The sequence below is a fragment of the Falco naumanni genome, chromosome 8, assembly GCF_017639655.2.
Source record: "Falco naumanni isolate bFalNau1 chromosome 8, bFalNau1.pat, whole genome shotgun sequence".
Lineage (NCBI taxonomy): Eukaryota > Metazoa > Chordata > Aves > Falconiformes > Falconidae > Falco > Falco naumanni.
The window spans coordinates 683,245-710,317 of NC_054061.1; the positions used below are offsets into that span (position 1 = coordinate 683,245).

A 27,073-nucleotide genomic window follows, 5' to 3' on the forward strand; every position below is an offset into this window, starting at 1 on the left:
TCACATTATGCAAACAGACTAGTTACCCAAGTGGCCATAGCCAGGTTGTTCCTACCCATGACTTGCTCCTGCTCCATCACTAACCTACTTGGTACGATGTTGTGGAGTAATTATTAAACCAGCCTGGGAAGCCTGACATACCAATCCTGAATTTAACACTCTCTCTCTCTTTTTTTTTTTTTTCCCCCTCTCCTCTGAAGACTTCTTTAGATTCAGCCTGCTTTCACAATCTGGCTTATTAGCTTTTGGATAGCTGTGAGGTGTAGTGATTTCTAAAGAAATAAGTTTCTATAAGGTAAAAGAGTACAAATGTACACTGCGATGCTGCAGCTGATGTGCCCTTTTGAAGTCTTTTTCAGACAGTAGAAATGCTCATGTTATTTCCAGAGGGATTAGGACCAGGTCTTTAGATAGCTGACAGCTTACTTAAATTTTCAACATTTCTTCTAGGTCAAAGGACAGTGAGTCAAATTTTTCCATGTTTGATGCATTTCCACATTACAGCATGTAGAAAAATCCTTCCATTTTATTATTTTGAATACATCTGTAATGCTCTGAGATTTCCAGTGAATGTGTTTTTCATCCATGGTTACTGTACTCAGTCATTGAGATTTGCTGCATTCTGATGCCAAAGTTTAATAGGAAACACTAACATCTCTAAAGACTTTCAGCATCTTCCTTTAACATCTCTAAAGACTTATAGCATCTTCCTTTAGAAAAACGTGGAAGAAAGTATCTAATAATCTGTTAGATTCAGCAGGAAAAAAGAAGTGAAGTATTTTCTTCTTTTATGAATGCAGAGTGGAGCTCTATATTAGTAAACCAAAACCAGTTTAGTTTATTTTCCCCAAACCTATATACAACCCAGCATGCCCACCTTGGAAAAAATCAAATTATCCTCTAGACTTCTTAGGGAAAAACTTTTTAGGATCTGGTAGAAAAACTGCTCCAAAGGATATGTATGCAGCTGCTGCTGTTTGGTATCACTGCTGCCGGGTTTGTTGGGTGGCTCCCAAGGCTGCAGACAGCAAAGGATGCCATGTCCCTGCCAGCCTCCACTTGTGCCCATCTACCCCTTGCTTTCCAGTAAGAGATTTATTTGGTTTGGTGTGTTCCAGTGCATTCCTTCTATCACCTAGGCATGGGTGCTGTGTTTTGTTTTCTATTTCTAAATGTCAGTCATTCCAGATTTCATTTGGATTTACTCCCACAGAGCAGGTTCACAAATGTTACTGATTCTTTTTCTGCAATTGGTAGTCTGATGGTCACATCGCCTTCTGCACAGTGCCCTCCTTGTAGTCAGAAGTGATGGGGCAGGTAAGGCTTTGGCTGGCTTCTACATTTATTTTTTATACATTGCAAAAATAGTAATAGCTGGGTATTTCATTCATGCTAACACTGTGCTAGAGAGCGTCTGTGTGACCTACATAGAGCTGCCTTGTGATGGGAGGACAAGCCAAGCTGTGGTGTTTGCTGTCCCTGCCAGGCTGCTACTGTGGCTCAGCACCCTCCTCACTCCCTTGGGGCCCTCCACAGAAAAGAGCTTGTGATCTCAGAGTATTTAGGATTGCCTGGGCATGGGTAACTTAATTGGTCTTGAAGCGGGTGCTAAAACATGTTTGGAAAAAAGAAGTATTTGGAGGGTCTCCCACTGCATGCATTTATTTGATGCAAAAGTGCTTTGGTCTAGATGCTAAAGCTGATAAACCAAACCATTCATTTCTTAAAGTTCAATTCACCACTCAGAAGATAGAAAATAAACCAAGCTAAGCCACAGCAACATTAAATAGCAAGGTACAGGATTTAAGGCAAAGTCCACTGTGGCTGGGAATGTTTCTCTCACATAAACCAAATTTATCTCTATAGAGCAGAAGCCTATTTTATGAGGTTCAGACAGAAGAAAAAAAAAAAAAAAGAAAACTTTCAGAGACTGTCTTAAATAGCTCATGAGAAACAAGCATCTGCCCCTATGGAAAGGGATATCTGATACTCCCAGAAACGCTGCAGCCCCGATGCAGAGCTCCGGTACCATCCATGCCCCTGCCTGTGGATTCAGACTTCCTTCCTTTGTTCTGGCAGCAGCTGCCATGGTCATGCTCCAAATAATTAATAAACAGCAGCCCTCCAGAGCTGCTCCCTTATCTAGCAGCCCCTCGCTTTCTGATTTTCCTTGTAGCCACGGTGTTTGCCTCGATGCTGGTGGGGAGCAGGATCCAGCAGTGCTGGGCAGTGCAGGGCTGAGCAGCAGGACAAGCTCGGGGCAGGTGACAAGTCACCACCCCCACCCATGCCACTGCCTGTGGCACGGCCCCAGGCTGGACCACTGCCCCATGCAGGTGATCTATTGCCTAGTGTGCCAGCACTGCATGATGTTGCTCTTGAGAAGCCATTTACGAAAAATGAAGCTTGGTCCAATGCTATTGAAAATGCACCGCTACAGCAAAGAATGTGTGTTATTTGTTAGTGCCTGTTGTCAGAGTGTAACACCACTGTGATGCTGAATGACAGATGAGCAGGGAATGCATTGCGAACACCGCTGGCTGGGTATTGCAGGCAACTGTGCTGCTGTTGCAACATTAATTCCTGGTAACTAGGGAAGTAATTTGTGACTTCCTTCAGGGATGCAGCCTTAGGATGAGGGAATGGTGCTTTGTGTCAGCTGGTGAAAACCACCCAGTGTGCAGCCTGTTTGGTTCAGAGGTGCAGCAGCCACCAGGCAGCTCCTGGCTGTGCAGCTGGTGTCCCCACATGGGGTATGCGTGGCCGTTTTGCTCGACATTAAATGATAAGTGAAGGACTTAGGTTGTTTAAAACAAGTCCAGGATAAGAAGGAAATTGTATCATAGTAATTAGGAGCTTAGTAATGGGTTTAAGCAGGGAAGAAGAAAGTGATTTTCAAAATAATTGTTTTCAATAAGCAGCTTCTTCAGTTGAATCTCTCAGTAGGAGAACCATTTCTGGCTGCTTAGCTGGTCTTCTACCCTCTCACTGCCGCCTGGTCCAGGTGCACAAGCTATGGTTCATCTCACTCTGTAATAACGATATACATCATGTCACAGTTCACCATCCAGAAAGCAGCTGTTCCTCTCAGCTTTGCCAGTGCCATCCAGGCTCGGGGGGAACACCATCAAATGGGGCTAAACTAGGCAGAAAAGAAATGCTGCTAACAAGCTTGTTGCAGGTTGATAACTCCATGCTGCTTTTGCAGCCATTCCTGTTGCCTGTGCAGGTGACTTAACAGGCAGCTTCAGCACGTCTGAATGGCAGGACTCCCCTCCAGGCACACAGGTACCACTGGCAGACCTGCTAAAGAGCTGGTTTCCTGCATCCCTCTATCCCCCCCCTTTGGATGGTGTCCAACACAGAACACGGGCATTGAGTTTTACCAGCATGCTGAGCAGGTGTACTAGGATGGGGGGAGCCCCGGACTCCCCTTCTTGGGGCTGGGAGACAGGTTCCCCGGAGATGGCAGGAGCCAGCAGCTTCTCCCCTCCTCCCTGGGAAGTTGTTTGGCCATCCTGGCTCTTCAAGGATGAGCAGCATGGCTGTATTAACTAACCTTTAGTAACCTTGGCTTTAAATTCAAAGAATCTCTCCACCACCACCACCCCCCCCCCCCCCAAGCCCTTTTTCAGCTGAATCATTTCAGCTGTGAGTTGTAACAGCTCACTGCCTATTACTACAGCCGAATTATTAATTTATAGCATCATAAACCTCCATGCTGTGAATTGTAAAGGAAAAGGACTAATAAAGAAAAGAGACAAGAAGTTGATAACCCCAAAGAAAACTGGACTGCAGAGTCCAGGGGGAGACCTGACCGAGGAGCCTCCGTAACCAGTTCATGGAAAGGGTGACTTTTGGGAACAGCACTGGAGACAAAGAGGAAATGGGAGGATACTCCAAGAATAGCAAATCACTTGCTACTAAGAGTAAATTATGAGAGAGGAAACTGCAGCAACAGGGAGTCTGCACAAACAGAACAACGAGTGGTGAAAGAGGATGAATTTATCCATGTTATGATCACAAGCATAATTGTCCACAGAAGCCACTGACAGGATCCAAGGAACTATATTTTTGTATGTAGTGTATGTTTAGATATGAGGACCAGGTGGAAAATTAAATGGAAGAGAGTATGTGATTAAATGAACAAGAGAAAAAAGTTTAATTCTGGTCTTTTAAAAGGAGAGCTGAGTTTGCTCCAACTATAACCATAATAAAATGCAATGAGAAGACAGCAGAACTGTAGATTGATTAAAAAACTCTTACTGCTTGGTTGAAACTAGCACTGTTAGCAGAAGCTCCTCATTTAAGAATTAGTTATCTCTTTGCCTGGGGATTTTTCTACTTGACATCATGAAATAGCTTGTCAAGCTGGATGTAGATGTTGAATGACAGACTTGCCGTCTTTGAGCACACTGGTCTTACTCGTAAATGCCTCTTGCCTCCAAGAGTTATATCCCTGTTGGATTTGCCTGCTCAAGCAGCTTTTGCAGTAAGCATCAAGCCTATTGCTCAACACTGTACAGTTATTTAGGTCATTTGATTTTTATGTCAAAATAACTCTGCCAGAATCTGGGGGCCTTTGTTGTAAAGCCAGCCAAGCTAAAGACACAAACCACACCTCTGTGCCGCCCAGTAAACTAATTCCAAACACTGCTTCCTTTCCTCATGAGCGTATGCACTTGTTTTTAAAATATGAACAAAGATTGAGTGCAGGTTTCAAGGTGGTGGCTTTGGACCAGGCTGCTGGGAGCACACTCCTTTGTCCTCTCGTTTGGAGCATTGTGCACGTATTTGTAGGTGCATCTCTCCTGCTGCCATCATTAAACCAGAGCATCTCTCAGCTCCCAGGCCTTGTTTCATCTTTACATTTGGAGATCTCTAACTGGTTAATAACATGTCTGTTGCTTATAGCAGCTGTCCCTTCTGCCTGCATCCCTGCTGCAAAGCACCCATCCTCCTCCCCGCCTTGCAGCGAGGTGAGCGCTGCTGGGCCCTATGCAAGTGATGTCATTGCAAACCTGTTGATTTAGGTTTGTTTTAAGCTTGCCTTTTTTGTGCCTGTAAAATCAAATTTTCCAGTTCCCCTCCAGAGTCTATGATGTGCCTTTAGACAACTCATTCCCATAGTATAATATACAAACTGGGCTCCATTTTGCCATCTGCCTTGGACACTTTTTCACCACTATTGCTCAGATTTGAGGTGCAATGTTCTCTGAAGACATTAGTTTCAACAAATGAGACATTTATACTGTCTGGAAATCCAAGCAAATGTATTTACTCAGAGCTGCCATTTTGGAAAATTTTAGAGGCAGAGCCCTAACAAGTAACAGATTCCTTGTCTCAGTACTTGTCTCATACACTTTTTAAATCTTCATCTCCTAATTTTGTTGTACCTGCCAAAGAGGCAGAAGAAAATCAGGAATCAGGCTCCTGTTACTCTTCTTCACTCCGTTTCCTGAGATTTCTTTGCACTGATGTCATTTGTGGTGGGGGTAAAGGGGAACGCATAAATTATTCTACATTATGTTCAGAGTAATGGCAAGTCCTAAAATAGCTCTCAATTAGCAATTGATTGCAATTAATTGGAACAGCATAGGCCGACATGATAGCTTCATATCTCCAGAGCATTTTGGAATTCATAAGTTCTAATTTTCAAAAATTCAAAAATTGTGGCTTCCATATTACCATAACCATCTGTCAGCAATTTAAAATATGTATCTTCAAGAAGCAGGAGCAATACACACTTTGGCTTTGCTAATTAAAACATGTGTCCAAATCAGGGCTCAAGTTTGAATGTAAACTGTGTTTTTCATATACATGTGTGCGTGCATATATATATATTTATTTATCTCAAGATCCTTCATACTAGATCAGAGCTGTGTGCAGTCACGGACAGAATGTGTTGGGGTGGGCTCCTGCCCTGGCTTGGTGCTAAGGGTGGAGCTGCCCTGGCTTTGCATTTAGGCATTAAGGCTTTGTTGACGATTATCTAATTCTGAATTACTTTGCTTTAGCTGCTGAGGAGTCTGCAGTAATGCTCATACAGGTAATTCTAAAGTTAGGACACTGGGAAGGGATGCATTTTCTGATTATTCAGACTAATTTTGTTTTTCCTCATGTTTTAATTAATGGATGATTGGAATGTCTTTCTTAAATATCAGGAATTCATCAGTGCAAAACAACAGTGGGGGTTCAATCCACAATCCACCTGCATTCCTTCAGTGGTTTCTGACTGGCTGATTTAATGTCCTACCAGAGGGTTTCACATCTTTTGCTAACAGAAAGGCAGTGCACGTCCCAGCTCGCGCCATGGTTAACTCCAGGGGATTGTTCAGAGAAGACAAGGAAAGCCCTCATTCTTTAACCCAGGCTGGCTTAATTCAACCAAACTTCACTTTCAGGTTCTTGAGGGTAATTTTAAAGTAACAGGAAGTAAAAGGAAAGTTTGAGTTAAGATAAGTTATTAGTACAGCAATAATAAATAAAAAAAGATACAAAGAAGTCTTACATTTGAGGGAGAAAAGCTGGACTTGAAGAAGGAAGATGCTGGTAGTAGCAGCTATTAATTATCTGTACACTGAACTTAAACGAGCTAGAGATGTTTGACAGAAGGACAGAAAGAGCAAACACTATTGGCAGAAGAAAACCCATGCATCAGTTTTTCATATCAATGTAATTTTCCCAGAGTAATATATACTTAAATGCCACAGTCCTGATGGCCAAATACTATTTCTAATCACAGTATCTGGAAAGGGCGGTACAAAGCAAGGAAGCCAGCAGCACTGAATTATTTCTTGAATTACTTCTTCTTATATTGGAAATGCTGAACAGTCAGACCCCTTTGGCTCTTCCCACAAACCAGATCATTCATTTTACTTTCCTTCTTCAGGCTAAATGCTTGCTAAACTGTCAATGAAAAATACAGGTGAGAATTGCAAGAGTATTGCTCAGCTATGCTCTTGCTTCAGTCTGGCTAAAGATTTTTACTTGGTGGATGAGAACTAAAAGGTAGATAGGCAGATAAATTTGTGTTGTAAGAGACTGAATGATTTCCACAGTGCTACCAGAGAAGAACTTGGTTAAGCTATGACCAAGACCGCTATGGTTAGGCTGATAAAGAGGTTTAAAAAAAGTATTTGATTTGAAGAGACCATAATAAGAAACAATTAAAAGTTGACAGATTACCTGAATTAATGATGGAGACGTTTGCTGAGGTATCACCACGCATCTTCATAGTAAGGGACAGAACAGAGTTTTCCTGAACATGGAAATAACTCACTCAAGGGTCACTCATGGTGACCATAAGGTCTCCTGCCACCCTCCGACCTCCGTTAAAAACCTGCACGGGCTTTGCCAGAGCCTGACAAGAAGACGACTGCATGGAGTCAGTCTGGGCTGAGCCTTCACCACATGTTTTGCTGATCAGAGGGTGCAGAGTGTTGCAGCAGCCACATCCCCCGGGAAGGATGCTGATGCACTGGTAAGGCTAGGCTGCTCCCAGAGCAGGGGCGGCTGCCGTCACTGTCTGCCTGCCTTGGTGGGAGATGCCACAAGCTGGAGGGTTCTCCCAGGATATATTTGCTGGTTTAGACAAGTGTTGAGTAGCCCAGGTACAGGCTGTGTCTCTAGGCAGGCCAGCATGGGGAGCTCCAGGTAGAGTCAAAAATGTCTATTGCACAGCAAAGTGATGCCCGAAAGGATAGTGACCGTGTTGTTTTCCTCTGATAAAACGGCTTTTGTTATGAAGTGCAAGGAGGAGTCTGTACAACTTGGGGTACATTGCAACTTTCAGAAATGGTCTGACAGCATCAATGACCATGGTGACCAATTCCTCTAAACACTTTCTGTTTCTTACCATACTGCTGCTCACACTTTGTGCTTCTCTTTCCACTCAGAATTTTAACTTCATCACACATTAGGTTGAGAAAAATCCATATGTAAATATTTTGGCCCATTTAATATGCCTTCTGGTATTTTAACACCAGGTCTCATATTTTCTCCACCATTTGGGGAACTTATTTCTATTTTCAAACAAATGTAATACTCTTGCAGAAGTTCATTTCCAGAATTGAGTGTTTCAGGAAAGACCACAGGAGTGCCGGTAAAATGACTAAGTGCTGGGAGACTCCTGATAAAAGTCTATGTGCCAGCTGTGGACTAGCTGAAATTATCTTGCACAAATCATAGACCTCCCCAGACAGAGAGACCATGGGTGAACAATTCTTGTTTTTACACCGGGTTTATCAAGTTCAGAAAATTTTAATGGAAAAAGTTCTAAAACAGAAAATTTGAATTAGTAGAATGAACTAGGAAGGAACCAGATATCTGCATAGAGCAGCTCAGGTCCTGGCCACAGCAGCACCCACAAGGGGAAAAAATTGTATTGGCTTACTAACCATGCCTGGCAGCCGCTGTTGCCTCCATGATTCCCTTCCTCCCCCTTCACTGCTGTCTTTGAACATATGGGAGAGTTCAAACCAATAACATTACTGTCAAGTCCTTCTCTGGTTTTGTTTGCTTGCTGAAATTTTACTGAAGATACTTGATCCTAAATGCAAATAAATCTACCGCATGTCCGTCCTGCTGCCGACACTGATCCCAGAGCCAATTACTTGCATGGCATTTGTCATTGTTCCTAAGCTTTACCTTAGTAATTTTGTTTAGACAGGGGCAATTTCTGCTGATAAATCTAGCTCGATTACCAAGTCAGAATGTATTTATTAAAACACCAATTAGACTTTGGTCTCTCATCAATCACAACACCTTTAATTCATGCATGGATGCAAAAACTGTTTTAGGCGTTGTGCATGCACGAATGAGTGATCTAAATCAAATTTCACTTTACTGACATTACCTTATCTTCAGACCTAGAGGCAATCAGTTTTTTATTTACCATATGAATAATGTGTGAAATTTTTCAAAACTTCAATACTTGCTTCACAAAGTTGGAAACAAAGGTGAGTGTGGAGGTGAGGGCCCCGGCCCCTCAAGTGCTTGGATGATGGGACCCACATGGGATGGAGGTGATGGGGAGTTGGCTGGGGGGTGGCTTAGGAGGCTGCCTGGCTCAGGGTGGGACCTGCCAATGGTCCTGGCTACCTGGGCGGTATTGTTAATTACTGCTCAAATGGGGATCAGTTGCTGCAGTTAGCCCCAGCAGAAGAGAAAAAGTGTGGAAGAGACAGCAAAACCTAAGAACAGTTAAGAGGTTAAAGTCATGGGGACAAGCAAGAAGAAGAGGAATGTGAAATACAAATAAAAACCCCAAACCAACAACAAAATCCTAAAGCAGAAGAATCATAGAATCGAGTGGTTTGGGTTGGAAGGGACCTTAAAGATCATCCAATCCAACCCCTGCCACAGGCAGGGACACCTGCCACCAGCCCAGGTTGCCCCCAGCCCCGTCCAGCCTGGCCTCGGGCACTGCCAGGGATGGGGCACCCACAGCTGCTCTGGGCAGCCCGTGCCAGCGCCTCGCCGCCCTCACAGGGAAGAATTTTTTCCTAATATCTAGTCTAAATCTCCCGTCTTTCAGCTTAAAGCCATTCCCCCTTGTCCTATCACTACATACCCTTGTAAAAAGGAGCAGTAAGAATAAAAGGTGAAAGGACAACATAAATGGACAAGATTGAATTGAGAACAGTAGGATAAGAAAATGACTCAAATTAGGATGATCACAGACTGAAAGGTTGGTGCAGCCCACACACGTAGAGGTAATGAATGTCTGGGTACCGAAAATATCTCTGCCTGCCTCAAAAAGCATATAGCACATAACCTCTGTGCCCTGCCTGGAGACGTTGTCCCTTCCCAGCCATGTCTTCTGAAAGACCTTCCTGGGGCTGGTGCGATGCCTGTCCCTCACTGTGGAGGCAGCTGATGGGGCTGCACAGTCTAAATGGGCAAATTACCCGGCAAGAGCCTCCCTACTGCGGGACTGCACCTGGCCGTGCCTGGCCCCGTGGCAATGGCTGCTCGTGCTGCTGGGGAGGCACCTTTTTCTGAGCAAGAAAACTCACTTGTGCCTTTTGACTTAATGATTCATTGCTAACTCCATATCTGTAGCAACAAACCTGCCATTCATTATTTTGTAAGACAGATTCAACCATCTCTTTTCCCCTGGGAAAAAAAACCAAGCCAAACCACCCACCCGCCCTCCACCCAAGCTCAGGAAAAAGGGCTGTGAAAACTGTAGAAACTTAATAAAAGGAATATAACTCTGAGAACAATGAGCTCTTCTGCCTCTAAGGTCAGGGCTGTATGAGAAATCAGTCTCCATCCCATTGCATGTTCTCACATATCAACACAAACTTTAATTCCAAATTCAGGAGGGGAAAAGAATCAAATTCTTGAACTTTCTTGTAGAATAACAAGTTGTAACGTTAATTCTGAAATACCACAACATTGCATTTTTATAAGTCTGGAGCATTATAACTGAAAATTAACTATACATAGTGTGATATTAAAAGTGTTATTATAATATAGATGTCAAAATGAAAGGAGGCATGAAGTGATCTAGCTGAGCACTTTCCAAGTGCAAATATCATCAAAATCACCATGATCTTTTAGAATATTTCAATTTCAAGACAACAGCATTTATCAGTGGAAAAATGCCTGAAATGTTCAATCCTTTCTCCTGAGAGCTGTCAGAGGTTTCACACTTTGATTATGCTCCCCTTGACTTTCCAGGTGGGCTTGGAGAGCAAGGGGTGATGATTTCTTTCCGGTGCAGCAGCTGGATAATTTGTTAGTGGGTTTAAATCTGGGGGTGATCACCTGGGACAGGTGGAGGCTGAGACTGGTGCCAGCCCCAGAAGTCGATGCAGCTATGTGGTAAAACAGCACTAGGTTGGACGATGCTTATGGACAGTATTTAAATTTGAATAGTATTAGATTTTCTGTTAGCCTTTTTCTGAGTGTACTAATGCATAAACTTTCTTCTTGAATTTCCCAGAAGTTGAGGACATAAAGATGTCCCAGCCTGCTGCAGCAGCGGGGTTTGGGGCAGTTTTAGACACCTCAAAGTGCTTCTGCAAATCCCCCACCACTGGGGCATCGCAGCTGGCTCAGAGGGTTTGCAGAGGGACAGGGAGGAGGGCGAACACACTGTCCTGAGGAAGCTGGACCTCTCTCCAGTGGGCTACTTATCCCAGGCTTAGCACATTTTGAACATGTTTGAATCACAAAATTCAAACACCATCGTATCTGAGGCGGAGTTGATGATGGCTAGGGTTAGGGTCTTTATGTCACAATAAAAGCTCTTTGTTGATTTTGGTTTGAAGATCCTGTGCTAGTTTTATTTTATATCATAACTTCTCTCTCCTCTCTCTGTTTCTGCACACCAGCCGTCCCTCTTTGCAGGGTTTTCCCGTTCCATGCTTGCAGCATATTTGTTGTGAAAGGGAGAGGAGGAGAGAAAAACTGGATGGGTGGTGGTTTCTGTGTCAATTATACATCAGAGGCTTTGCTGCTTCTTCAGAAGCTTCTAATAATAATAATTATAATTAGGGCACTGGGAGAGAAACGTGCTGAGATCAGGAAGAAAAGCAAGAAAGACAGGCCAGAATTAATTAGCCCCTTTTATCTAAGAATCTCAAAGCATTTAGACGTTAATTAATGAATTATGTGATTAAATCAGTGTGATATTCGGTTTACCACCACAATGGTGGCCAGTCCTGGGGCTCAGCACCCATCCTTGCTCAGCTGTGGGTCCTGTGTTGGTTGATGCTGCTGCAGGTGCTTCCCTCTCACTGCAAAACACACGGAAATATTTCTTCTTTTGCTACGAGCTCTGTCTGTCACTCTGACAGCGCCTAAAACCAGGATGAGGAAACCCATCCCCTGCATGGCAATGCAACCAGGCAGATTTGCACTGCTGGGAACTGTGCAAGTCTCCATGAGCCCATGAGACGTGTCCCCTGTGCACCAAAAGCTGATGGCTTCCCATGGTGAGTAAAGGTTCTCCCCTGACTCAGACCCAAACTCAATGAAATCTCCTACCTGTGGCACGTAGATTATCCCTGGGGCTCCAGCAAAACTGCTTATTGCGTGGCAAAATGGTGCCCCCAAAAATAAATTGACACTAGCAGCAGTTTCCTCTAATAAAAAGGTTTCTGATATGCAATGTAAGGCAGAGGCCCAGTGCGCAGGGTTTACATCTCTCCTGGCCTTCTGAATATGTCTGGGTTTGCTTTTGATACGGGATTTAGTAGGAGAGCTGACTGTGTGTGCTAGTTCAGAGGTACTCCTGCATCAGACACCGTACCCACCTGTGCGCTAGTGGCTGCATGCAGCTGTGGCCACAGGCTGTTCAGCAGGTTAGAGCAATCCTGGTACGGAGCAGGAGGCAGCATGGGTTCAGCTCGCAGGGCTGTGCATCCTTCCTCTGCTTCTGGCTGGCTTTCCGTCCCTGGTGGGGGCATGTCCCACTGGGCTGGCCCAGCTGCTGTGAGCCCTGGGGACTCTGGGCTGAAAGTTGCTAACTCCCCCACCAAAATTATATTCCATGAAGTAAATAGTTGGGTGAAATGTCTTTTAAAAGTGATCCAGAAAATGCTGGAAAAACACGTGAAGAGCACCAATGGTGTTCTGGCATGGAGGTGAATGATTTGCCTTAACTTTTTTTAATGGCTGTGACAATTCTTATTTTTCTGTTGATTTCTTTTCAGTTTGCAGCCATTGCTTTCAATTAGCAGCAATCTGCATTTTTTCAGTAGGGTTTTATTGATTTCATTTTATGTGTGGCTGCTCCACAACACATGGCTATCAAAGACTGTGCTCCCAGTCTAGAGAAGGTGGTGTAGCCCCAAGCCCAGATCCATGGCCGATCCTGCTCCCACACAGGTTGAGTTCACCAGGAGGGCTTGTGGGTTGAGCACTCCTTTGGCTGGCAGTTGCCTTGACCCCACACAGTTCTTGCTGTTTAAAACTCCATCTACCCAGCAAAATAATGTGCAATGTGCATGCATTGAAGGTGTGAAGGGCACTGCTGTGCTTATTTCATTACAATGCAATACAAAATCATGTTCTGATGGAACTTGAGTTTGTCAGCAGCTTCTAATTACGCCCAGATACACAGAGGTTTACACGGAGGTGACACGTGGCACAGTTTTGAATCAGTAGTAGCCCATTGCCTCCCATCCCCTCTTCCATGCTCCAAATCATCTTTTAAAAGTGAATCTTTTTTAGAGCACCAAACAGTGTATTATTTTCCTTTAGTATAGGGTAACTGAAATGTTTGGTTTAAAATTGCTAGGAAAAAACCATCACTTTGAGGCAAACAGCAATGAAAATATGTTCTTTAAATCCTGAGCTGTTTTGCATCCCTCTTTGCCAAGCGACCTGACCTTGCAGCGATGACCTGGCTCACTTGCTCCTTTTCACCCTTGAACAGCTCAGGACTGAGCGTGCCGTGCAAGTGGTAGTGCAGCTCTGAAACCTGCTACCCATCTCCTCAATTCCCAAATGGCTTTTTCCTTGCTAATGATAGTGTTGTGGATTTTATTTCTAACAGGCTGTGTTGCAGCCGTGCATGCAATTATCTGTAATTCCCAAGTCTGGTCCACATCTTTCAGTCCAACTGACCGATTGTTTTCCCTTGCTTTGATGTCAACTAATGTAATACAGAGAATAATTTAGTTACTTAAAATGATAAAATTGGATCTTGTATGATGTGTCTAGAATCTCCAACTTCCTTTGCTTGTTAGAATTTGTTGTATTCCCTTACCCTGGTAGTCTCTGAAACTCTATGGGCAGAATGATCATATCCTTCAATAAGTTCACTTAGCTGGCAAATTCACGTGACTGATAGCTGGCTTTAGATTTAGGCTTTTAAATGTGTTTTGGCAAGTTCTGACTCTGGAACACACTAGCATCCCCTGGCTCCCGAGGAGGTGACAGAAGCCATTTCACTGAGCTGATGTCTGGAGTTGTTTGTCAAAGCGCGCAGGGAATGGAGGTTTCCACAGCCTGTGCCTGACTGAGTGAAAATCAGGCAAAGGGAGTCTGCAAAGCAGTAAATTAGGCAGCTATGCCCACACTTTTTCTTGTGCACCTGCAACAAAGTGGAGCTCAGCTTGCTTGACTTGAGATCAGATAATTTTACAGTACTGTTTTAACTAACAGAGCCAACTTCTTAGCATGGTAATTAGTTTGATCCTGGTTGGCACAGATGTATTTTTCATATATTATTGCTTGGTACTGGAACCTTTCTTTTTTCTTCCTCTGGTATCTGAAGGTAGACTAATGAAAATTATTTTTTCCCCCTACTTCATTAAATGCTTAAAGGCAATTCAATTTTCTCTATAGCTTTCCCTCTCTTTTTAGATTTTTCTTAATGTACTGCTCTGGCTAGCCTGATATGTTGTTCTTGTAATAATTATATTAAGGTCTTTTCAGCATATAAAACTTAAGCTCATTTTGTACCTAAAAGTAAAAGTACATGTCTGTTGGTGCTCGCTGCCCACGCACCCACAGGGATTCTGGCTGTGTGATGCTGGGCTGAGGCCAGCAAGGGCAGGAGTGTTACGGAGGCTGGAAGCCGGACTGGCCGGATGGGTTTGGGGAGTGTGTTTAACTCCGTGTACAGACTGCCCCACCATTTAAAGGTGTCAAAAAATGTATTAATCAAAAATAAACCTGTTTACCTTTGCCCCTTTTTCTGCAGAGTGGAGCAGTTGTTCAGGTTGCAAAAAGGAGCTTGCTGGTTTTAGCTCTCCCTGCTGCTGCAGCAGCTGCTCAGCCAGGCTCTTGCCTTTCCCCGGGGGTGTTTGGAGATCTCTGCCTGCAACTGCTGCATACCCACAGCATCCGCTGCTGGACACCAGCTCTGCTCCCAGTGAGCCAGCCCAGCCCAGCTCGCTGAACACTGGGTGCCAGTGGGAGGTCTCTTCCCAAGGAACCTCTCCAAACCCTGCAGCTGTTTCCAGCACCCAGATCTCACCTGGTTTTTGCTGTTCTGCCTCATGAATAGATGAGTTTCTGCCTCCTGGCTTACCCACAATATGGCCATCATTGGTGAATATTTATTAAGTCAAATCAGCATCTATTAGGTCTTAATTAACTTATAAAAGGCTTGTTTTGTGGTAATGAAGTATATACTCTAGATGTGCCTGATGCCATCTGGTGGGTCCCCTGCCCACACAGCCATACCCGAGCAGGGTCCAGCCCCTCCGGCAGGACACGGGGGACTGGACCCCTTCCTCTTTCTCATAGCTATGAAGTTACAGCTGTGAGGAGGTGGCTGTGACCCCCATGTGTGCCAAACATTAGCTCAGGTTTGCAAAGGTTCATTGAGTGATCGCAGCCATGTCCTGTGCTACTGCCGTGGTCTGATATTTTGTGTCTGACGTTCGGTGTTTGGGCTGTTTCGGCACTTGAGGTGCATGTTGGCATTTTGTTCCTTGGCTGAGTGAATGCAGCCATTTAATTTGGATTTCACAGATTGTCCCGCCTGCCATGGAATGTGGCTTTAGCTGAATGTTTCTATGAGCTTGCTTAGAAACCATTAAGGAGGCACCGAAAACTGCTCAGAGTCAATGGTAGGCTGTAGGAGGAGGTTGCACGGTGCACTAATGGGTCTGTACCTGAGCAGTAACCTTTTCCCTCTCAACTCATTTTTCACCATTTTTCAGACTTCATTCAGTTCAGTGTGGGGTGGGGAAGCAGCGAAGGCAGCCGGAGCGCATCATCCCGGCGTAGCAGCAGGTGAGCATCCCCAGCACTGCCCGCTGGGAGCTCAGCCCCGCTATCCTCCAGGGCCATGATGGGGAGGGAGCCTAGTGTCCAGAGGAGGGAAACTACCTTGTGAAAGAGCTGATGGCAGCAGCGATGCTGGTCAGATCTGTTTCTCGATTAGCATTCGCTGTCGTCCTTAAATGTACACAGGCAGCATGGGGAAAATGGCTGACTTTACAGGTGAGAAAAGTAATTACAGGCGAGTGCAGAGCAGAGCAAACACTGACAAGGAGAGCAGGAGCTGCTCTCCCGATGGCCAGGAGAGCCAGGAAGGAGGCACTCCCCTCCCAGCATCTCTGTGTTCCCACAGGGATGGACAGAAACACGCTCACTGGTTCCCTTCCACCTGATTAATTTTTGCCTTTCAAGTGCTGGTGGTTGCTTGCTGGAGTAAATGGCTCTGTGCTTAGGAAGGGCGGAGGCTCCAGCAGTCCCTCCCAGGGAGCAGACAGTGGCTGCAACACAGCAAAACCCTCAGGGAGCTGTAATGTCAACTGCAATAAGAAGCTGCAAATCAATACGGCTCATGGATGTGTTTTTCAGAAGCTCATGTGATCAGGGTTTTACAAAGGTTCAGCATTTAATGCCTTTGTCAAAGTTGAGCGAATTATAAAAAAATTCAATTTAGCCATTGTTGACTTTTTTAAGACAAGATACAGAACAGGTCTTGAAGCAAGCCTGTGAGTTAAACTTAGCCATGCAGCTGACAGACTGAAAGATTCCTTCATAGTCGACAAGGAAAAGGAAGGAAGAGATGAGGAGGGGCTTCCTGACTTTTGTTTTCCCACCTGTTTCTGTAAATTATATGCATTGTATTCATGGTTGCAAAAAAGGTGGGGAAACAGGAGAACAGGGCAGTGAGTATCAGCAGCGCAGCTTTTCAACATTTTGCTACCATGAGCTTGCAACCCCCCTCCTCAGATTCCTCCAGGATCTGCTCCCGAGGCTTGGGGGTTGGAAATGGGCAGCAACTTCTTTTTTTTTCCTTTTTCTTTTCTGGCCCCATTTTTTTGATGGGGGCCTGTTTCTAGACCAATGGCAGCAAATGGTCACCTTGGACCCTGTGTGAGGAGGGGATTCCCCAGCAGCCTCAACCCCCCCCCCCCCCCCCCCCCCCCATCCTCCCCCAGCCATGCAGGAGCTGCCAGCACAACTGCGATCCCAGCACCACACATTGCCTATCCCAGCTGTGAAAACCACTGGGCCAAAGCTGCAGCTCTGACCTGACTGTTCCCCCTCCCCATTCCCTTCTCCAACCCTTGCACCCCAGTAAGAAATGCCACAAGCACTGGGGTGTAACACTGGCTGTGGGGCCCCCAGTTCCTTCTCATGGGTGAGAACAGGGTCCGTATTGCTGGTCAGAAGTTGCAAAGCTGAATTATCCTTTTCTTGATCCGGATAATGTTACCAATCTGCATGAGTTGGTAATGATAATTACATTTTAGTGGGAAGATGGATGCTTCCAAATGACATTTAAATCCATGATTATTGCAGTGGTTTGGTCAGGGAACAGTTGTTACCAATGCCAGCTCTTCCCCTTTATCACAGATTACTGCATTTGGGCAGGTCTCCAGCTGAAAAACAAAAAAATCCAGCCATGTGCTACATGAATCAGGAAATAAATTAAGTACTATTCAGGAGTTCCCATCACTGATGAGTTATGCAAATGAAGGACCATGTTTCCCCAAAGCCTCTGTTTTGTGCGTGACCAAACCTTCATATATGGGGAGGCTGCCCCTGAAGTGACGTGAGTTGTCTGCAGGGGTCTGGGGCTGGCAGGGCAGGGGGACGCTGGGAGGGTGCTGCCCATGGGGGTGGAGGCTGGTGGCTCTGCCTGCACTGTTTTACAGCCAAAGCTGGCTGTGCTATCAACCAAGCCCGAGAGAGGAAATATCTGGATAAATTTGGGGTGCTATAGCTGTCCACAATGGAAGAGAGAATTTCCCAAAACCCTATTCCCCATGGGCTGGGGAAGCCAGGCGCCTTCTGATACCCAGTTCTGAATTTTATAACAGGCTGTATACAACCTTTTTGTTGCAGGAGAGATGTTTATTGACCTCCGTATCCAATGGTCACCTGAATACTGTTTGATTTCTTACTTTAACAAAGAACAAATAGTCATATTTAATTGGATGAATGTATAAAGGCTGTGATGATTACAGACTAGAATAATAATGAACATTTTCCTGAGTAGTGACAGCAGTATTGTCTGAACGTTTTGTTTAGACATGAGGAGCATCTTGTTTTGCTTTGTTTTGTTTCATGCCATTGGGAAAGCGTATGATTTGCAGGGCCACGTGTCTGTGTGTCCCATGGTGGGGACATCACACAGGGTTGCTGGCTCCCTGGCTCACCATTGCTGGAGGACTGCCTGTGCTGGCATGCCTCCTGCAACCCCACCGCTGGCTCACCGCGTGCTGGGGACTAGACCCAAACCCATAACACTTAATTTCTTTGTGACTGCCAGGATTTTACCTGTAAGATCCCAGAAAAGATCAGCACAGGCTGCCTGTACCCAGGATCGGTGGGATTTTTTTGGCACCTCTCACTGCAGAGCACCACCCATAATCCCCTGTGGCATTGCTCCCTCTGATGGGACCGCACCGTGTGGCAGCACATGTTGTGCTGGCAGAAGACGGAGGGAGCAAGCCTGGTATAACCTGTCTGCCAACAAACCCACTGGTGGGGTGGCTCTGAGCCTGGCACCAGCGTGATTCTCCCTGCGGGGTGTTTGCTGTGAGCCGGCTTGCCTTTGGGGCTGCAGGGAAATGCCCCAGAACAGCGGTGATGCCCCTGTGGAACGGTGATGGGTCCTGCCCCTGCAGTGGGGCTGGAATTCCATCTCTGCTGTACAGGAGAGCTGCTGGCCCATGCCGTGTTGCTTACGCTGGTCTGTTGTGGGGCAGAGCCTGTGGCAGGATGTTTGCCTACGCTGGTTTGTTACGTGTGGTTGCTAATGAGGAGTAGGACTCTGCAGTTGGGTGTAATTGTGCACAGAAGATTATTGCAGAATCCATGGGTCTTCGGTTTTAACCATGGCAAACAGGATAAAAACGAGGTAGGTTGGAATTAACAGCGTATTTGACACTGTCCTTTTAAAGGCAGAAAAATGATGAGGCTAGGAGGGTTTGGTGAGATTTAAGCAGCCTGGGATTGCCAGGTGAGACCTGTCAGTCCCTCAGCCACCTCGGATACCACCTTAACTCCTGCACACACCAACACAGACAGACCCTTCCTGTATGAACAAACTTTATTCTTTTCTGTCCAGGCTTGCCCTCATTAAGCGCAGACCCCGGGAAGACCAGTGCCAGCATGAGCTGTTGAACCCGTTGTGTTTTGCAGGGATGGTGGCTGGGGTGGGAATGGGCAGCAGGCTTTGCCACCTGGGCTCTGGCAGCCAAAAGTTCATCATTTATTTGTCTGTTTTGAACTCGTAACCTTGGCCTTGGCCCTGTAACTTCTGTTCACACCTATGAATTTATTGGCTTCGAAGGACCCCCATATACAGGTAAAACATGGAGGAATGGATTGGGAATGACAAAATCTGAAGTCCCCATTCTGTTTTTTCTTTGTCTTTCCTTAGGCAAAATTTATGTGCACTTCATCAGGATTTTCTCTTAGGGGAGAAAAACCTCCCTGTGATCTGCTCAGGGTTTGCCCTGGGGCTGGTGGGTAGAGGTAGTAGCAAATCATGACAAGCTTGAAAAGCAATTAGGGTTCCCGCAGGGATGTTTGCTTGCTCTGGTTAAACACCTGGCTGAATCTTCCAGTGACTGTTTCTCATTGAGGATCTCAGAAAACTTTCAGACATGTGCTGGATATCTCAGGGGACCCTCATGGGACCTGAGCAACACATGTTAGTGGAGCAGTTGAAGGAGCTCCAATGTTAATGGAAATCATCTCCCACTTGAGACCAAGTGGAGGTTTTGCTGACAGTCTGTGTGACATCCAGGAAAGCTCCCAGAGAGGTTTCCTGCCGCGCTGGCAGGCTGTGTCACTCCCAGTTCCCGCAGGTCTCGGCAGGCAGCAGCGAGCCCAGTGGTGGGTGAGCAGCCTGTTTCTGGGTGCAGGCAGGGGGTTTGGAGCTGTCGGTAACACCAGGACGCTCTCTGTTCCTCTTGCAGGTGAGCCTTCCCGGTGGTCCTCGTCCCACTGTGACTGCTGCTGCAAGAATGACAAAGGCGACAAGGAGGGAGAGAGTGGCACGTCATGCAATGAGCTGTCGACATCAAGCTGCGACAGCCAGTCAGAGGCCAGCTCCCCCCAGGAGACCGTCATCTGCGGCCCTGTCACCCGCCAGCCCAACATACAGACTCTGGACCGGCCGGCCAAGAAGGGGCCGGTGCAGCTGCTGCAACAGTCTGAGATCCGGAGAAAGAGTGACCTGCTCCGGACTCTCACTTCTGGCTCCCGGGAGTCCAACTCCAACAAGAAAAAAGCAGTGAAGGAGAAGCTGTCCATTGAGGAGGAGCTAGAAAAATGTATCCAGGATTTCCTCAAAATCAAAATCCCAGACAGGTTTCCAGAAAGGAAACATCCCTGGCAATCTGAACTCCTGCGGAAGTACCACCTATAGGCTCAGGGTGGGGAAAGCACACAACCTTATTACCATTAGAGCAAGATTCTAAGTGATAAAAAAAATAATTCCCAATAATAATTATTTGTTAGCTCACAAAAAAAAAAAAAATCCATCTCTATAGTACTGCCTGATTTGCCTATTTCACCTTAACATTTACAGTCATAGGGTAACAATATTTTTCCAGTCATGGAAGCACAATGACAAACGCTTTTATTCGTAAACTCTGAGTCTTACACAAGCTGAATACCTTAAGGGCACAACCATACCAACAAGAGATGCTCATATGCGGATGCTGCTGATGCCGGTGGGAACATGGCACGTGAGCAGGCAGTGTCCAGGGGTGTCTGTGGACTGCATGCCTTCTGCGTTCTCCTTGTAGTGCGTTTGTTTGGAGGGGCATACACAGCTCAAAGAAACAAGCTATGCCATGACAGTTTACCTTAAGCATGTGTATATATATATGTGCATATATATATATGTGTGTATATATATCTCTGTGTATATATATATGTATATATATATCAATATATATTGCTTAAAGATTTCTGGCTCTCTCCTTATAACTGCACTTTCTCAGAAAAGAGCATTTTTTAGCAGTCTATGGATGTTCCGTTTCTTCTTCAGGTCTTTGAGAGTTGAACAGTAGAAAACCCATCTCACTGTCTCTCTCCCCCACTCCCTCTCTTTCCCTCCCTTCTCTGAGACACTGTAAATGCATTTCAGTAGAGACCAGGGAACAGTGTGTGGGTCCTTGTTGCCATCAGCAAAATGCTCCATTTGTTTCTGATGATCTTGTTCCCTCTGTATCCTCCCCACACCTCTTGTGTTTCTCAAGGCTCTCCTGTGCCAGTGGGTTAAATGTGTGATGATCACAGTTGGAAAGCTGTAGGAATTCTTCCAGGGTCGAGTGTGGAAGCAGGCAGAGTGGTTGTGCTGGTGAGGATGGCTGGTTTCTGCAGGCTTGCCAGGCACATGTTGCCAGGGGTGTTTGGCCGCAGCTGGCAGGGAGAATGGGCACTGGTTCCTGTCCGGCACAGAAGCAAGCACCAGAAATTTTCTGCCTAACAAGCCAGGTTTAGTGCTTTGACTGGCAGCGGTTCAATTGCTAGAGGTCAGGAGCAGCACCATTCCAGCCATGTGCACTTCAAGAGCGAATGCAGCCCTCAGAAGGAGGTACCCGTATCCCCTCCTGCAGATGTCCGTCTCATCGTCAGTCCTGTTCACGGCCAGCAATGGGATGTTAGTCAACAAACTGTGCCGCTTGTCATGTGTTATTCACCACATGCCAGCCAGGGAGCTGTGGAAAAGACTGGTCCTGCACTGACTGGAGTGGAGGTCCTGCAGCCCACAGCCCCCTAGGGCGTGGGAGCTTGGGGAAGGGGAACAGGTCGGTCTTGCGGAGTGCAGCAGGCTGTCCTTGCTGGGTAAAGCATGAGCACAGCAGCAGCGACCCAAGAGTGCCCAGGAACCAAGTGTAAGCAAGTGGTCAAAGGCATAGGGCCAGCAAAACCTGGGGCAGGTAAGCGTCGGGGGGGTTCGGGTCAGAGGGGCTTGGCTCAGGAATGAGCTTGGGCTGCCAGGGTGGGTGAGCCACAGAGAGTGATGGAAAAATGAATTGCTCCAGCAAACCTATTTCGGCCATAGCTGAGAACAAACCAGCTAGAGTATTTGATTATATATTATTCATTTTCTAAAAGAAGAAGGAGATTATATGGGAAGTGATAGTGCTGGTAACAAAAAGCACTTTGATTCTGACTTATTTAGCATCCTGCAGGTTCCAGGGCTTCCCCCTTCTTAAATTTCAGACTGCTGCGGGAGATGATGTCAAGCACACACAGATTATTTTTGTTGATCTTCATGCAGTTTCAGCAAGGTGGTACCTTCCTGCTTGCAGGGCTTCATCGCACCCACACATCTGGCTGTGGCATTTTTGTTTTGCCAGAAGAGCTGTAAAGTCTGCGTGAGTACACAGGCAGGGGTTCACACCCATTGCTCGGCTGCAGATGTCATACAGGTGTTTATTGGTGAGGATGCAAATTTTACCAGCAAAAAAGGTAGCAATACTTGTCCAGAGTGATCCATAAGCATGAGCTTGCTTTAGGGAGGGGGAAAAGCCCTCCCAGCAATACATCTCCCAGTCTCTGGAGAACAGGGCTTAGATGTGGCAGCTTGGCATCATCTCTGCTGAGTTTTTATGCATGAGAGGCGTGCTATTTCTTACAGTGAACATGCAGTGTTGGTAACGCAGAGTGAGGCTTGTAAAGTAGAGGGTCTGACCTGGAAATGCTGGGCTCACTGAGAAAACCCAGTGCTTTTTGGGATCAGGCTCTAGAACCAATTCAGGTTTTAAGTCATTCATTCACTCACACTCGGGTTCAGGCATGGTAGTTGTGCAGCCCTCCACTTACCTGCTCACAAAGAACATTTTCACATGGAAATCAATGTTTTGCACAAGATCCACAGATTTGGCTCCTCTTAGTTATTCGTTGGTTTGTTTATAGCATTTTTCTTTTCCTACTGAGCATTTCCTGCATCTTTCCCCACTGCTCTGGCAGCAAGCAAATAAAACTGGGGAACAGATAGGGCTCTTCCTCAGGATTTCAGCTGAGTGTACAGTTCGGGATGGATCATCCCTCTTCCTCAGTACCAGGCTGCAACTAAAACCTTGTCCTTCCCACCAGTCCACGTAATTCCCCATCTCTTTTTAATACCACAAATATTTGGGCTATAAAATACATATGACAGAGTGGAAGAACAGGCGCTGGGGCGTAGGGTGGGGTGTATGTGAATGTGTGTGCGTGCGCACACACGTGTGTTCCCAGACTGACGTTCAGGTTGCACAGAATTGCACGATGATTAATAACTATAGAAGAATTAGACCAAATGAAATGTGCTGGAATGGGCTTGATTTATGTGGCCTTTATTCTATGATTCTATGATTCTGTGAAATGGTTATTACTCTCCAGTGCTACAGAAATAAAGGTCTTAAACTTTAGTAATCACAGGCAGGCCAAACCTGCTAGGAAACACAATTTAGTATGCAGCCGAAGGAGAAGAGGTGCCCAGGCGTGTGTGTGCACACTCGTGTGTGTGTGTGTGTTCATGTGCACTTTCTGCTGTGTTACTGCAGGGATCTAGTTTTGGTCTAACCTCCTGCTGCAGCTGTTTTACGGGTGGCTCAGTGCAGGAGCTGGGGGCTGTGCTTCGAGGCTTTTTGCTATTAAGGCTGGCAGGCAGGCTCTAGGTGGAAGAGCCTCTGCTGTAGAGGAGCAATGGTGGGGAGCCGCTCTCCCCTCCCTGGCAGGGGTTAGCCTAAATGCTGGATGCTGCACAGCATCCGTTACTGCTGCTCAAAGGTCGTCCCCTCCTCCCCCTCCTTGCCTCGCTGCTTTTCTCTGGACCACCAACACCCCACGGCGAGAACTGCAGCCCACCAAAGAGCCACGCTTTGGGCACCTTGTCCCACCACCATCATGCAGCTGCAGGGCCACTGCCGGGCACATGACCCTGCCAGCACAAGCCCCTGCATGGGGGCACCAAGCAGCGGTGTGGAAGACTCGGGGCTGGTAGAGACAGGCGCCAGGGTATTAAAAGTTCTGCTCCACGACGGCCCTGTAGTTCACATGCAGGCAGCGGGAGGTCAGGAAAAAGAACCAAACCTCCTGCTGCTGGAGGGTCCTCCCTGTACAGCAAGGTGATGTGTTAATTCTGGAAGACCTCTTCCCCCCAAAATGTCATGCACACGTACATAAAAAATGTCATACACATATACGTACATATAGATAGATAGATAGATAGATAGATACATGCACCTTTTTGGCCAGGTTGTTCTCCCCCATCTGCAGGATGCAGCAGCACCCATTGTTAGAAGGGGTGGGAGAAATCACTGCAGTGGGTGGGTATCAAAACGGTACCTCAAACCAAACCGTCGGCTGGGCACAAGTAGGGAAACAGGGCGGGTGCTCAGCACCTTCCTCACTCCCAGGTCTTCCCCTGGAGCTGTGCAGGGGTGGTGGGCTGCAGCCCCCCGCTACTCAGCTGCTGAAATGAAGCAGTGAGGGGACAAAGGGAGACGGATGCAATGCAGTGGGGAAAAATGAGACTGGAATAATAGATTGTCTAAAAGGTAGCTGGGTTTTGAGGTCTAAAAATATTCAGCCCAATTCTACTTTTTTTTCAGTGAGAGAAGCCGTGCCTGTCCCTAAGACATTTTTGGTCACTTGTCGGTAGCAAGCCGAAATGAAACTCAGTTAACAGAGTACTTTATTCTTTCTGAAATATCTGGGGAGCAAACTAGGCTTTGAGCTACTTTCCACACATGACAAAGGGCAAATACAAGTTCTGTTGAAACTAATTTTAAAACTTACATTGACTTCAGTAGGACTGAGACTCTGCTAAGACACCTTTTCTTAAGAAAAATGGGCACTTGTGTCAGTGAGGATGAGAGAAAGCCATTAAGCTGTGATAGATACACATCCACTTACGTAGCTCACAATGTTCATCACCTCTGCATATGGCGAATAGGTCTGCTCATTCGGTGATGGTCTTGCATAGCCGATCTCTAATTATCATGATCTGTTTAGTAGTCTTGCTTAAGCTCTGCTTGGTGGGCTGAAGGAGCGTGGTAGGCATCCGTACCCCTGCACAAGTGCACCACGGGATGCATGCCTTGCAGGTGGGTGATGCAGCCTTCCCTGCTCCCTCCTGGCCGCCGGTGCTGCTGGCACCTGGGCTCAGCCCAGCTGGGCTCCGCTCAGCTCCCATCCCAGCCACGTGTGTCCCACTGGCCCTGGCAGCCCATGCCTGCTGACACCTCTCATGGCCAGAAATACCAGTTTTCCAAGGGCTTGGTTACATGCCCCAATGCCTCGAGACAGACACCTGAGCATGACTCAAAGCGTTAGGGGGAGGCAAAGGGAGAACATGTGAGTTTACATTGACCCATGGGGACCAAATTATTTTACTTTTTCCCTAAATCATCTGCACACACCATGTAAAGGCTGCACAGCACTCTGGAGAATGGCTTGGGGTTTTAATTCTAGTTTTGTGAGTCCATTTATTCGTTTTATTTGCAAAGTTTTGGGCTGAAGTGGAAAACAGGGTTGATTTCTATTGGCAATGACCATATTGTACCCAAGACCTTCAGCCATGTCTCACACTGCTCTCCTAGCCCCAGAAAGGTGGAGAAACCTTTCCAACTTCTTACCCTGCCCTGAAGCCCTTTCCACCATTGCGAGTATGCACGTGAACTTGACTTTCAGAGTACTTTATGCATAAGGCCCCATGTATATCATGGTACAAAATAATTGTCCAGTCTTATGGATAGTTTATGCCCCAACGGGGTTTTGTAGATTAATAGTAAAAGAACAAAAAAGCACTTTTAAATTATTTATATTATAAAAAGACATTCTTTATTTTTCTTGGCATCGATATCACTTAGCTAAAAAATCAGTTTATAAGTATGATATTACAGATTTTAAACTATAGCAATGATAGCGCGAACACGAAAAAGCAGAATTCAGAACTAAACAGACAAAACTTACCAACATGAAGCAGAAGGATGATGGCAGGGCCCAGGTGGTTGGATGGGAATTGTTGGTCTTCAGCAGGGGGGGTCCCTTCCTGATGTCCCTTCCTGACGTCCGTTTGTGCGTCTCCTCTGGCCAAGCCACCCTGGCCCGAGGGGCAGGTGCAGGGCAGTGGCGGGGGCTGGCCCCTTCCCTGCCTTTGCAGGACGTGATCTGACCCAGGCGCTTTGGTTTATACCGACATACCCGTGTTAGAGGGGTGGGTGCTGTAAGGGCAGTATTTTCCCAGCCAACAGAGGATTTAGAGAGGGGTTTGGTGATTTTGTGATCTACTCGGGGCCTTGCTTATGTTACATTTTCGGACCTCATACAAGCACTTAATGACTTTGCTGAGGCTGAGTCAGTCTGTTGCACATTGATGTAGATTAAGTGGCACCCACTGAATTACCTCTACTTTCCAACGTGGTTCACTGTACATAAGTGTAATGTCAAATTGTTTACAGGTTATTTTGTGCGTAATTGTGGAAAAAAACAAAAGTTTTAACTACAAATTTAAAGGAATTGATTTTACTGGAAGGTGTTTAAAAAAAATGAATGTGCTTAATACAGTATAGACATCATTGATTATGGTCTCACATGAATGCATGTATCTCCGTGTTGTCAGTCTCCACCAGTGAGGTTATTGGCAATATTCTGCAGTCTGTGAATAGCAAATATGCATAAACTACTGTGACTCTGACAAATATAACTCGGTAACTGTTTCTACTGTGGTATGTAAAAAAAAAAAAAAAAAAAAAAATCATGTAGCTTTTAGCCTGCTGTATTTCCCTGGTACAAATAACACCATGACAGAAAGAGACACCTTGGAAAAAAGCACACAAGTCATAGCTGTGACCGGTGTGGAGTCATTCATGCAATGGCACCTGCCAGGTAGCTGTGGTCCAACTGCTAACAAAATTGCCTATTTATAGAGGCTCGGAGGTGGTAAATGGAAGTGTTGCTATTGCCTTCTGTTCCAGCGTCACTGCTGGCGGAAGAGATGACCTTTTGTTTAGGATGATGATAAGTGAAGGGAACCACTCCATATTAATCATTTCCATGTGCGGGTTAGGTGTTATACAATATGCTGGTGAAAAGTACAGTTATCAGTGTTGTGGCATTGGGCGGCTGAAAACTGCAACTAATTTGTGTCTTGCCATTCGAATAAATCAGTGCATATACACTGTAAGAG

The 27,073-nt window shown here is 46.0% G+C and overlaps 1 protein-coding gene across 3 annotated transcripts in view; it reads left to right on the top strand.

The window, feature by feature from the left end:
* KCTD16 (potassium channel tetramerization domain containing 16) overlaps positions 1-26,670 on the top strand; it is a 90,255-nt gene extending 63,585 nt beyond the window's left edge. For all 3 annotated transcript variants that reach the window (XM_040604270.1, XM_040604269.1, XM_040604271.1), the window contains exon 3: positions 19,860-26,670. In XM_040604270.1, coding sequence (XP_040460204.1) covers positions 19,860-20,311 — 452 coding nt within the window. In that variant the 3' untranslated portion in view covers positions 20,312-26,670. The remainder of the gene's footprint in view (positions 1-19,859) is intronic.
* The last annotated feature ends 403 nt before the right edge of the window (positions 26,671-27,073 follow it).